A 13395-nucleotide genomic window follows, 5' to 3' on the forward strand; every position below is an offset into this window, starting at 1 on the left:
ATAGGTTACATGTTGAGCTCCAAGCCAATGGGAGCTATGCAATTAGTCTCTGTCTAAAAAGAAAAAGATAAAATATTTTAAAATTCTATTCACATGCATAAGAACTTTTGAAAGGAAACAAAAACTGGTAATACTATATTCTGAGAATTCTAAATTGATGGAAACAAGGGGAAGTTTTGCATTTTTTGTACTCTGCCTGACAATTTAAATTTTGTAGTCATTTTGTAGTAAATTTGTCAAAACACAAATTCTCCAGTGAGAAAAAAACTTTAAATAATAGTAGAGAGGGAAATATGGCAAGCCCATATGGAGATCTGAAATTTAAGTAAACTCAAAAAACTATGCGGAGGTCAGGCGTGGTGGCTCAAGCCTGTAATCCCACCACTCTGGAGGCAGAGGCAGGAGGATGACTCTAACTTCGAGTCAGAGACAGGTAAGATTTTTTGAGTTCGAGGCCAGCCGGGTCTACATAGTGAGTTCCAGGGCTACAGAGTTAAGACCCTACCTTTAAAAAAAAGAAGCAAACCGAAGGAACAAACCCCTAGAAAACCAACTCTGGGAATCACAATTTATTCCTACAACTCCGGCCTCCTCCGTGGCCCCGCCCCTCCGCCTGGCCCCGCCCCCGCCCGCTCCTGAGGCCCCGCCCCCCAGCCCCAGAACTCCAGGCCGCCATTTCCGCGTTTCAAGCCCGACGGAGCGCGTCCGGAGCCCACAGGCCTGCCCCGGAGCGCGTAAGCCCACACGCACGCGCCGCCCCCGTCCAGCTTGCCAATCCGGAGGCGATCAGTTCCAATAATGCCCCGGAAGGCAGCCAGTGAAGAGGAGGCGGCCGGGGAGCCGGGCCCTGAGGAGATGGAGGCTGAGCGGCCGCGGCCGGTGCTGCGCTCGGTGAACTCGCGCGAGCCCTCTCAGGTCATCTTCTGCAACCGCAGCCCACGCGTCGTGCTGCCCTTGTGGCTCAACTTCGACGGCGAGCCTCAGCCCTACCCGACGCTGCCGCCGGGCACCGGCCGCCGCATCCACAGCTACCGAGGTACGAACCGCGCGCGCTAGGCCGCAGGTGCCGTAACAGGCCCGGCGCGTTCTTTCCAACCCCGAGCACTTTGTTCCTACCCACGACGTCTACCCCGAGAAATGCCCCGTGGCCCCAGGTCCCGGGCCGGTTCTGCATCCGAAGCTTTGACTTCGTGGTGACAACCTGGAGGGGCACAGACAAATGCATGAACAGACAAGAGCCAGCCGCTGTCATAATTGCTGCGCTAGGAACCGGGTTCAGAGGGTTGTGAAAGCATGGGCAGAGTGCGGGTGCATCCAGGTAAGGAGCACGCCTCCCAGAAGGAAGGGAGTAGAATAAAAGTCAGCCCAGGGAGTGGACCGTTGTGGCTGGGAGATGCCTATGCGGGCTGGAGTCTTGGCCCCAGACTCGCGAACAGGGAATATTGGGTTGAGTTCCTGATCCTGCGAATGCTGGGATTTCAGGTTGGTACGAAGCCTGACAGTGTGAGCTGTGTTGACCATACCACCATCCGTGGAGAAAAGTAATACCAAGGCCCTGCCTAGATGGTTATGAAGAGAAAGCGAAGATGCTCTCGTGTGTAAAATCCCAAGACTCAGGCATGCGGCTGAGGCAACTTCCCCATGCCCTTTGTTTTGCTTGCTGAATAGGGGGAGAAAAAGTTTAAAAGGTTATATTAGCCCCAGAGAAATAGGGCTGTTTGACATTGCCATAACTATATAGTGAAAAACATACCGAAATCTGGGTGTGGTAGCCCAGGACTCAGGAGGCTGAGACAGGAGGATTTCAGTGAGTTTGAGGCCTACGCAGCAAGATTGCATCTGAAACAAACAAACAAACAAACAAAAAAAAAAACATAGCCTAATATGGTGTGGAATTTGTAGACCAGGCTGGCCTCTCCCTTAGAGAGATCCGACTTCCTCTGCCTTCTGAGTTCTGGGATTCAAGTCAAGACCTTTGTCACCAAGCTCAGCTCATACTGCTCTTGCTGAGCTTGGTTCCCAGCATATCTGTCAGGCAACTCAGGAGTTCCTTGTAACTCCAGCTCCAGGGATCCAAAGTCGTGAGTGCCTGCACTCACTCAAAAAAAGAAAGCATCATTCTGACCAAGCAGACGGTAGTGGTTTGAATAGAAGTAGCCCCCGTAGGCTCATGTATTTGAATGCTTGGGGAAAGGCTCTATTTGAAAGGATTAGTAGGTGTGGCCTTGTTGGGGGAAGTATATTACTGGGGGTGGGCTTTGAGGTTGCCAAAGCCAAAGCCAGGCCCAGAATCTGTCTCTCAGCCCGCTGCCCGTGGATCTGGATGTAGAACTCTCAGGAGCTCCTTCTCCAGCCCCATGCCTGCCTGGATGCCGGCATTCTTCCCGACATGTTGACAATGGACTAAACCTCTGAAACTGTAAGCCGGTCCCAATTAAAGGTTTCCTTTTACAAGTGTCACCGTGGTCTTGGTATTTCTTCACAGCGGTGGGACATTGACTGAGACACAAACTAAAAACTGGGGCATTCCTCTTGCCTCAGCCTCCTGAGTCCTGGGATTATACATGTGAACAGAACCATCTACTTTTCATAACTATCCAGGGAGGCTCTTGAGAGAACTTCTCTCCTGATGGTGGTACATTTAATGAGCTCATGCAGATAGGCGTGGTACTACAAACTTGTAACTGGGAGAACAAGGTGGAGGCAGGATGATCAGGAGTTGAAGCCAGTCTGGGCAACATGATACCCTGATTTAACAAAAACAATAAGATGAAATAAACTAATGCTTCACCAATTATTTTTTTGATATATAGAGGAGAAAAGAAATTTCTTAGATGTTTGGAGATGTAGCACTTTTTTTTTTTTTTTCAGTGCTAATGATGGAACCCAGGGCTTTTCACATGCTAGGCAAGCATTCTGTCAAGCTCTGGTCTGTCTTTTTTCCCCCCATGTGTATGGGTGTTTCCCTTGAGGGCGTGTCTGTACCATGTGTATGATGTGCCTACAGAGGCCAGATGAGGGGCTCTGATCCCCAGAAACTGTAGGTACAAAGGGTAGACACTATGCGGGTGCTGGGAACCAAATCTGGGTCCTCTGCAAGAACAAGTGCTCTTAACTGCTGAGCATCACTTGTCCAGCCCCTACTTTGATTTATCCATTGGTTTGAAACAGGCCTCAGCATGTAGCGGTCTGTCTTTTACAGCAAACTTCCGATGTTTGACGAGGAAGAACACAACAGGAAATCAAAATGTCTATAGTCCCCTATTTTACATAAAAACTTGGGTTAATTCTGTATTTTCCAAGATTTATCTTTGCCTGATTTTTACTTTTTTTTTTAAATGTTGGTTTGGTGACTGCTAGAAATTGAACCTAGGACCACACTCATGCTAGGCAAGAACTCTATCATTGTGCAGTATTTCCAATCCTGTGCCTCATTTTATATAAAAAGAATTAAGGCAGGCCTGATGATGCATGCCGATAATGCCAGTGTTAGTGAGGCCGAGGCAGTAGGTTTGGGACCAGCCTGAGCTACATAGTGAGACCCTGTCTCAAGAAAGTTTTTATCGGTTTTGAGCTGGGTTTCTAGTTAGTACTAGGGCCGTTCTTGTCAGGTGGGAGGCCTGGGGTTCAGTGCCCAGCAAAACAAAACACTGGTGTAAGTCTTCAAGGAGTTTGTGTCCCGTGAAAGATTGCTGTATTCTGAGGGAGCTTTGCCTCCTTTCCTTTGCTGACTCTGTTTCCTCTTTCTAAAAATGAAGGTGTAATCTACACTTGAGGGTGCAGAGCTCATGGGCTTTGAGAGGTTTTGGCAGTTACAGCTAGGTGAACTGAGAACTTTTCTGTCACCACATGAGGATACTTCCTGCCCCTTCTCACTGAACCCCTTCCCTCCCAGAGTCAAGCTCTTGTCCACTTTTCACACTGTACATCAGTTTGCCTGTTCTTACCCATGAGTCCTTCTATGGCCTTTTGGTTTTTTGTTTTTTCGAGACAGGGTTTCCCTGTGCAGCTCTGGCTGTCCTGAAACTCGCTCTGTAGACCAGGCAGGCCTTGAACTCACAGAGATCTGCCTGGCTGTGCCTCCTGAGTGCTAAGATTAAAGGCGCCCCACCCCCACCCCACCCCCCTTCTATGGCCTCCTAATATCAACATTGTGCTTTTACACCTCCTGGGCTGGAGTGGTGCTTCCTTGATCTAAATGTCGTCCTTTCCTGCCATGGTTGCAGAGCCCAGGCATGCTCTTTCTGCTTTCTGTCTTTCTCTTCCAGCATGCCATCTTCCTTCAGCCCTGCTTTCTCATGAGTAGGAATCATGTGAGGAGTGCTGTTGCATGCTCCTCTTCTAGAAGGGCTTGGTTAGGACAGTAAGCAGAGCGGCAGGCAAGTGTTTGCGGTGGCTTGGGGTAATAAACAGGTGCCTTACTCAGACCAGTGTGGCTTCTTAACATCCTCTGCTTGTGTTGACAGGTCATCTTTGGCTCTTCAGGGATGCGGGGACCCATGATGGACTTCTGGTTAACCAAACGGAATTGTTTGTGCCATCCCTCAATGTGGATGGACAGCCTATTTTTGCCAACATCACACTGCCAGGTTGATATTCAATCTTACATTTTTTTCTTTGAAATAGAATCTAGCTTTCTAACCCAGGTTTCTCTGGAACTTTGTAACTCATACTGACTTTGAATTTAGAGAAATCTTCTTGCCTCAGTTTCTTAAGTGCTAGAATTTGCAGGCCTGAGTCACCATATGGGCTCAATCTTTAAAAAAGATATTGGTGAGCAGTGTAATTAGTAGAAGATAGATGATCACTGGAGGGTGCTGGAGGTAGGCAGGGTATCTAGCCTTTTTTTTTTTTTTTTTTTGAGGAGGGGTGTTGGTTTTTCAAGACAAAGTTTCTCTGTGTAACAGCCCTGGCTGTCCTGGAACTTGCTTTGTTTTGTTTTGTAGCTGAGGATTGAACCCAGGGCCTTGCGCTTACTAGGCAAGCACTCTACCACTGAGCTAAATCCCCAACCTGGAACTTGCTTTGTAGACCAGGTTAGCTTCGAACTCACAGGGATTAGCCTGCCTTTGCCTCCCTACTGTTGGAATTAAAGGCATATGCCACCACGCCCAACTGGTATCTAGCCTTTTAGTCTTGTCCTCTACCATAAATGAAATGGAAGTATTTTATTTCTCTGTCCTGTGTTGAACAAAGACAGTGGGTCTCAGAAGCACCCCGGGCTACTATGAAGTTGGCTGAGCCAAGGTATCTCTTTGTACGGTTGTGATAACCATTGGTTCCTTGGTCTAGTAACAAGCTTGTGCCCTGGAACCCAGAACAAAGGGAGAGTAAGATAGAGCCCTATAATCCCAGCTACTCAGGAGGCGGGGGCAAGAGGATCACAAGTTCAAGACTAGCCTACAGAGCAAATATAAGGCCAGTCTGAGCAACTTTCTGAGACCCTCTAAGTAGAAAGTAGAAAGAACACTGGGGCTGGTCATGGTGGCCATGCCTTTAATTGCTGCACTTGAGAGGCAGAGGCAGCTAGATCTCAGTTCCAGGCCAACCTGGTCTACATTAGAGAGTTCCAGGACAGCCAGGGCTACATGGTGAGATCCTTACTCAGGGCAAAAACCCAACAAAAGTAAACAACAGTGTAATCAGAAAGGAGACTTGAGGAGTTCAATTTTGCCTTATATGGCAATGACTGGTGACTTTATTACTTTTATTATTTTGGTCTTTTTTTTTTTTTTTAGAGGGGAGGGGGGAATCTCATGTTTCCCAGGCTGACCTCAAACTCAATATGTAGCTAAGGATGACCTTGAACCCCTAATCTTCCTGCTGGAATTACAGGCATATGCCCCATGCCTGGTTTTATGTCGTGCTGGGGATCAAACTTAGAGGTTTGCGCACTCTTCCGGCCGGGCTAGATCTCTTGGTCCATTGTGGATGTACTTGCTTGTGCAGGTCTATCATACATTATGGGAGTAGAGGGCAGAGGGCAGCCGCAGATGTTATTTACCTAGTTGTCCACCTTAATTTTTGAGACGGACTTTGAGTGGCCTGGGACTTACTGACTAGGCTAGAGTGGCTGGCCCATGAGTCCCTGGGACCCCCTTCCGCTGCCCCAGCACTGGGACTGTAAGCATGTGCCACCATTGCTGGCTTTTAACGTGGCTTTAAGGAATCCCCTCAGGCCCTCGAGCTTGCACAGTGAGCGCTTTACCGACCGAGGTGTTCCCTCTGAGACAGTGTCTCACTGCAGCCACAGCCGTCCTGGCACCTACAGAGATAGATCCCCTGTGTCTGCCTCCTGAGTGCTTGCATTGCAGGTGTCTGCTTGGTCTGTTTTGGTTTACTGAGAAAGGTTTTGCTCTAACTCTATGTGTAGACCAAACTTCCACCATTTTTCCTGTCTCTGTTTCCTGAGTGCTGGGATTATAGACTTGTACCATCATGCCTGATTTATTATGTTATTTTAATTTTTGTTTGTTTGTTTGTTTATTTATTTATTCATTCATTCATTTATTTTTTGAGACAAGGTCTTTATTGCCCTGGCTTGCCTGGAACTTATGTTTAGAAGGTTAGCCTTGAATTTAGAGAGATTTTGCCCCAACCCCCCCGAGTGCTGTGGTTACATGTACGAGCCACTCTGCCCAGTGAGTTCAAATAGCAGTGGTTGCCCTGTATCCAGGCATACACTGTTGGTTATCTGTTGCCATTCGACACTCACTCCCAAACTAACAAGACCATTATATCTGTTAAATCCTCCAGTCTGGCTGAGCTTGGCTGGGTGGTGGTTTTGCTTGCTGTTAGGACCTGATGCAGCTGTCTCCTGTTGGTAGTTGCCTAAAGCTGGGTCTCTTGAATGACATCTTAAGGCCTTGTCCCTCTCGGTGTGGTCTCTCCAGCAGGGTAGCCCAGAGCTCCTAAGGATGGACATACAGACATTGCTAGACCTGCTTAAGGCTTAGGCCCTGAGTTACCAAGGTCACTTCACATTTGGTTAGTTGAAAAAAGGTCAGGCCCAGCGCTGTGAGACCTGCTGCAGTGACACTGTCGCACGTGCTTCTCTTTGTATTTTTCCCTGAAGTGAGAGTCACAAGTCCATGTCATTGGTGGTTGGTGGTGTCTGGCTCACCACGTGTCTGAGTCTGCCTCAAAGGACTTGGTTTCCTACCTTGCAGTGTATACCCTGAAAGAGCGGTGCCTTCAGGTTGTGCGAAGCCTGGTCAAGCCCGAGAACTACAGGAGGCTGGACATCGTCAGGTCGCTCTATGAAGACTTGGAAGACCACCCAAATGTGCAGAAGGACATACAGCGGCTGACCCAAGAGCACTTTGAAAATCAGCCCCTGGGAGAGGAGCCTGAAGGAGTCCATTGAGATTAGTGGTCCTGAACTCCAGCTTTGATGGTTCTGAGTCTTAATCCACACATAGGACAGGTCACTTTCTTTCCATGTTAAAATGTTTCATTCTCGGAGTAAAATACACTCCATTGTGTAAAAGAAAGTTAACTAATGTCACTGGGCCTTGTGGTGCTTAAGGATGAGCGTCACAAAAGGCCACTGAATCTGCCCTTTCTAGAAGCACTCATCAGAAGGCGTTTTTTATTTTGCTTCCTGGTAAGTCGGGAAGTTCTGTGTAAGGATATTTGTGTAAGTTCTTCAGCTGGGGTTGCAGTGTGTCCTTTAATGTGGAAATGCAGCAGCATGTGAACAGAGGGCACCTGCCTCCTGCTCTTGGAAGGCTGAGAAGGCCCCAAGGCAGGGATGGACATTCTTCGAGGCCCAGTGCCTAAGGTGACAGGAGTCTTCAGTCTGGAATGTTGGCCGAACAAACCATCAGGTGCTTGGTGGGAGAGTTTGGAGGGTCTGTCTCTCTGAGAAAAGCCTTAAGTGTACAAGTAAAGGAACAGCTTAGCATCTTGTGTTTAGAAAGAACTTTTTTCTGATTTCCCATGTCTCAGCACTTTGTTGCTACCTTTTTTTTTTTGTTGTTTGTTTTTTTTTTGTTTTTTTTGTTTTGTTTTTTGAGACAGGGTTTCTCTGTGTAGTATTGGTGCCTGTCCTGGATCTCGCTCTGTAGACCAGGCTGGCCTCGAACTCACAGAGATCCACCTGGCTCTGCCTTTCGAGTGCTGGGATTAAAGGTGTGCTCCACTGCCGCCGCCTGGCTGTTTCTACCTTTTTTTTTTGTTGCTGTTGTTTATTTTACTTTTTTGAGACAGTGTGTCATGTAGCCCAGGCCAACCTCAGTCACTCAGTAGGTGACTAGCATTGGACTTGTGATCCTCCTGTGTCCCCTGCCCCAGTGTTGGGAGCACATGTGTGCACCATGCATGGCCTGCTCTGTCTTTTTCTTGTTTGGAGACGGTCTGATACTGCGGCCTGCCTCCTGATCCACTCGGGCAGCACTCTCGGCTTTAACCAGCTGGGCTGTCTGCAGCCACTGTCACGAGTGTTTTTGTAACTTGCCGTCCGCACAGACACAGAGAAGAGCAGCCTTGTGTTTCATTCTGGTTTTGAAGAGCTGTCTGGAGTAAGCCGCTGCCAGAGTGGGAGTTTAGGTTGCTCTGTCAGTCCCTGGCATTGGAGCAGGGCTCTGCGTCTTCTCTTGGCAGGACCTGCTCACACTGATTTGGGTGGGAGGGGTGGTGAGGAGGGGCTGGTTTTGCAGCTCCACTCAGCCCCACCCTCCCAACAACGGCTCACAAAGTACACAGTGGTTTTATGGATGGTCACATCATTTCTTACATATTCAAATATTCAAATTACTTCTGTCAGACATTTCTATAAGATAAAATTTTTGTTCCTTTTTCATTCCTCTAGTAGAGAAAAATTAGAGAAAGCTGGGTATGGCTGCACACACCAGAAAAGACAGTCCAACTGAAGGGAAGAAGAAAGGCCATGTGTACTCAGCTTCGTGTAACCACTATAACGGTGCTCTCTTAGGAGGGCATATTTTGATTGGTTGAAGCTGTTTGTCGTAGCTGAGGTCATAGGGTAGGTACTGTTTGTATCCTGATTTTCATTTGACTTCATTTTTTTCTTTGTTTGTTTTTTGTTTTTCTGTTCTTTTCTTTTTTTTTTTTTGAGACAGGGTTTCTCTGTGTAGTCCTGGCTGTCCTGGAACTTGATTTACCAGGCTGGCCTCGAATTCAGAGACTGACTGCCTCTACCACCCGAGTGCTGGGATTAAAGGCATGCACTAGCATGCCTGGCCTTCATTTAATGTCCTAATTTAACTTTTCCCCATGTTCCTACAAGCACTATGTAAACACCAGTGTGCTATGCTCTTCCTTTGAGGATGACTGTGGAGTGTTTGCCAGCATCCTGGTCTCCTGGATGCTCTAAGATCAGCAAGTGACTCAAGGTTTCCCACCAGCCTTTTTGTGTCAAGCCTTAGCCTACAACATTCCGTGAGCCACATGCCGGTGTAGAGGGTGCCTGTGTTTGGGAAGTCAGCAGGCGCCGAAGTATTGCAACATTGGTTTTATGTTTTTAAACCTCTTTGTCTCAAAAAGATCTTACGTTTGTCTTATTAAACTGGAAGTTTGAATACTGTTCTCTGTGTTGTCCAAAGAGTGGAGACCTGTGGCTTGAGTCACGTGCTCTTCCTTTGGTGTCCTGTAAATGTGTTCTTCAGACTTCATGTTTTCTACCTTGAGTAGAAAAGGCTGACCTTTAGTACAATAAATGGTGCTAAGTGAAGGAAGCAGGTGTGTTGTGTTATTTTAACAGGGCTCTTCCCTGTGGGAACTGAGATGTTCGCTGAATGGGGGGGGGGGGCAAGAAGCAAGGCCTCAGTTGTTTGTTTTTTTTAATTTCCCATTGTTTCGTATAGCTTCATTTTCCTTAAAAGAATGAAGTATCTCTGTAAAGCATTTAAACACTGAAGAAGATGGTGGTGAGATGTTCAGGTAGGTGTGGTGGCTCACTCTTGAGATTCTAGAACTCTGGAAGTGGAGCATTTGGATCAGGAGCTGGAGGTCTTCCTCTGTTCCACAGTGAGAGTTCCAGGCTAAGCTGAGCTTTTAAAGACCTTCTCTAGAAGGAACAGTTGGGTTGGAGAGATGGCTCAGCAGTTAAGAGCACTTGCTGTTCTTCCAGGAGACCGGAGTTTGATTCTCAGCACCTAAGTCAGGTGGCTCACAGCTGTCTGTAACTTAAGTTCCAGGGAGTCTAATGTCTCTTGCCTCCAGGGTCACCTGCAGTCTCATGCACATACCCACATGCAGACACACACAGCTATTTAAAATAATTCATATTGAAAACACTTTCTTTTTTTTTTGTTTTTTTGTTTTTTTTTTTTTTTTGAGACAGGTTTCTCTATGTAGCTTTGGAACCCTTCCTGGAACTCACTCTGTAGCTCAGGCTGGCCTGGAACTCATAGAGATCCACCTGCCTCAGCCTCCCAAGTGCTGGGATTTAAGGCGTGCACCACCACCACTTGGCTGAGGACAGATTTTTAACCTATGAAACAACCAAAAAAAGTAAGTGGTCAACATTTTCACAGGTAGTCAACACTGATAACCTGGCAGAGGGCACGGAGACATGTACTTGCCTATCTGTCAGGGGCCTGGGTGTGATCCCTAGCACCACACACACCACCCCACCACCACCACCACACACACACACACACACACACACACACACACACACACACACTTTTTTTTTTTTTAGCACCTCAGTCCAATTTTGTGCTGGTCACTGCCCTGCCTGAAACTCCAGTATTACCCCTGGCTTCAACACTTGCCTGCGTCAGCCCTCACCACACACTTGATAATTCATTGGCAGATATGCTGGCTAGTTTTATTTTTCCGTTTGTTTTTGTTTTTTCAACACAGGGTTTCTCTGTTTAACAGTCCTGGCTGTCCTGGAACTTGCCTTGTAGACCAGGCTGACCTTGAACAGATACCTTGGGACTACAGGTGTGTTCACCATGCTAGGCCTGAGATGTAGGTCTGTCAGTCCCAATTTTTTTTACCCCTTGAGACAGGGTTTCTCTTTGTAGTTTTGGTACCTGTCCTGGATCTCACTCTGTAGACCAGGCTGGCCTCAAACTCATAGAGATCCGCCTGGCTCTGCCTCCCGAGTGCTGGGGTTAAAGGTGTGCGCCACCACTGCCCAGCCAGTCCCAATTCTTACTGTTCTTTTCAGATTTAAACAGACATTGCCCAGTGGGTTTTTTTTTTAAGTTTTGGGTTAACATTAAATATCAAATTTTGTGTTGTTTTATATATATATATGTGTGTGTGTGTGTATCTATATCTATCTATATATATATCTATATATATATCTATATCTATATATATATCTATATCTATATCTATATATATATATATATATATATATATATATATTTTTTTTTACATGCATTGGTGTTTTGCCTGCATGTATATTTGTGTGAGGGTGGTGGATCCTCTGGAACTGGAGTTACAGACAGTTGTGAGCTGCCATGTGGATCCTGGAAATTGACCTCTGAGCCATCTCTCCAGCCCCCTTGTTTTGTTTTTTTAAACACTGGTGAACTGTGAACCCTATGATCAAAAGCCACATGTATACTGGTCCATAAGTTTTTACTTGAATTGGGAAGGTGGACAAGTTTTGTGCCTGAGTGAGAAGTAAAGAGGACCCACGGGCATCGTTCGTGGAGACTAGCGAGTATGCAGTGACAGTCTTCCTGGAGGGCAGTGGGTAGGACCCGTCACAGTGTGAGATGGGCTCTCTTTTACTATACAAAATCGAGTGTCAGGAACTTAGGATGATAAGCTGAGCAATGGAACACTTGCCTAACATGCCAAGCACCTGGCCTTGATCCCAGCATGGCAGAGAAAGAAGGTTCAAAACAATGAACTAAAGATTGGCATGGTGGTATATGCCTTTCATCCCATCACTGGGAAGGCAGAGCCAGGTGGATCTCTGAATTCTAGGATAGCCTGGTCTACAGAGTGAGTACCAGGACAGCCAGAGCTACGCAGAGAAACTGTCTCAAAAAGCAAATAAATTTAAATGAAGTTTTTATATTTAATTTTATATTTAAATAAATTTAAATTCAAGTTTTTATATTTTATTCCGTGTGTACAAGTGTTTTGACTACATGTATGTATGTGTGCCATGTGCATGCCTAGTGCCCAAGGACACCAGAAGAGGGCATCAGATCCCTCGGAACTGAAGATAGGAATGATCGTGAGCTGCCCAATAGGTACTAGGAACTGCTGCAGTAAAGGTTCTTAGCCTCTGAGCCACTTCTCCAGACAGACTTTCTCTAGCTTTGGAGCCTGTCCTGGATCTCACTCTGTAGACCAGACTGACTTCGAACTTACAGAGATTCACCTGGCTCTGCCTCCCAAGTGCTGGAATTAAAGGTGTACACCACCACTGCCCAGCTTGCTTTTCAATTAAAAAAAATATTTTTTTGAGACATGGTCTCACTTTGTAGACCAGACTGACCTGCTCTGGAGCTCAGTGTGTGTTCCCTGACTGGCCATCAGCCTCAGCCACCCGACAATGGCGTGTGACAGCATGCCCTGTGTATTTTTAAATCGTTTAGCACATTGTGTAATTCATTCCTTCTCCCAACACTGAAGGCAAAAATCTCTGGATTTTCTTCGCTTAAGCCTCACCAACACCCATTAGGTGAATGCATTCCAGGTGGCCATGGAGGTAAAGTTGGCCAGCCTCAGGGACTGCCTGCCTTGGAACTTAGGACTCCCCGCCCTGGTCTAGGATTCGGACAGCATGTGCTATCGAATGCAACCACCTAGGGGGCGCTGGCCTGCCCGCTCTCGGCCATGGGAAGAATGGCGCGTGCTGCCGCACTTAGGCACTTGGGGGCGCTCGCTCGCCGGCCCAGAGTGGCCGCGGGCAGCACCGCCCCTCACTAGGGAAGCCAGGGCCCTCCGCCGTGGGCTCAGTCGCCGCGCAGTCTCGCCATGGCTTGCTACATCTACCAGCTACCGTCCCGAGTGCTGGACGACCTGTGCCGCAACATCGACACGCTCAGCGAGTGGGACTGGATGCAGTTCGGTGAGTGTGTCGCCTACTTTCGACCGGGACCGCGCCCATCCGTGTTCCCCGAGGCCGGGGGGTGCCTGTTTGGGACGCTGTTGCTTTGCTTTAGTTTCCAGATTGAAGCTGCCTGTGAAGCGTGGGTGGGACTCGGACCCAGGCTCCTGCTCGACTCCCACTGTAGCCGCTTGCTGTGTTTTGCCTGTTTGTGTCTTGATCGTGGAGCTGTAGTCTCTAGGTTGTCTGCGCAGTTGCGCTCTTGCTCAGGCTGCGTGCGTTCCGGTCTCAACACTTTGCAGCTTGTATCTGGGGCCACTCTCTTTACTTCCCTGAAACTTGTCCTAATCTGTAAACAGCAGGTGACAATTATAGTCTCATTATACAGGTGTGAGAATAAAAGT

The 13395-nt window shown here is 47.5% G+C and overlaps 2 protein-coding genes across 3 annotated transcripts in view; both read left to right on the forward strand.

Annotated features, from left to right (window-relative positions):
• Positions 1-663: 663 nt before the first annotated feature.
• On the forward strand, positions 664-9698 carry Vhl (von Hippel-Lindau tumor suppressor). Its single transcript, XM_006994698.4, has 3 exons — positions 664-1036; positions 4467-4589; positions 7170-9698. Exons 1-3 carry the CDS (start codon positions 799-801, stop codon positions 7364-7366), a joined length of 558 nt encoding a protein of 185 aa, XP_006994760.1. The 5' UTR covers positions 664-798; the 3' UTR covers positions 7367-9698.
• Positions 9699-12779: 3081 nt separating this feature from the next.
• Positions 12780-13395, forward strand: part of Irak2 (interleukin 1 receptor associated kinase 2) — a 56605-nt gene continuing 55989 nt past the window's right edge. The window contains exon 1 of one of the 2 annotated variants that reach the window (XM_042273842.2): positions 12780-13012. In XM_042273842.2, the coding sequence (XP_042129776.2) occupies positions 12919-13012 (94 nt within the window). In that variant the 5' untranslated portion in view covers positions 12780-12918. The remainder of the gene's footprint in view (positions 13013-13395) is intronic. The other variant, XM_076567612.1, reaches the window with a different exon arrangement.

The sequence above is a fragment of the Peromyscus maniculatus genome, chromosome 3 (assembly GCF_049852395.1).
Source record: "Peromyscus maniculatus bairdii isolate BWxNUB_F1_BW_parent chromosome 3, HU_Pman_BW_mat_3.1, whole genome shotgun sequence".
NCBI classification, from domain to species: Eukaryota; Metazoa; Chordata; class Mammalia; order Rodentia; family Cricetidae; genus Peromyscus; species Peromyscus maniculatus.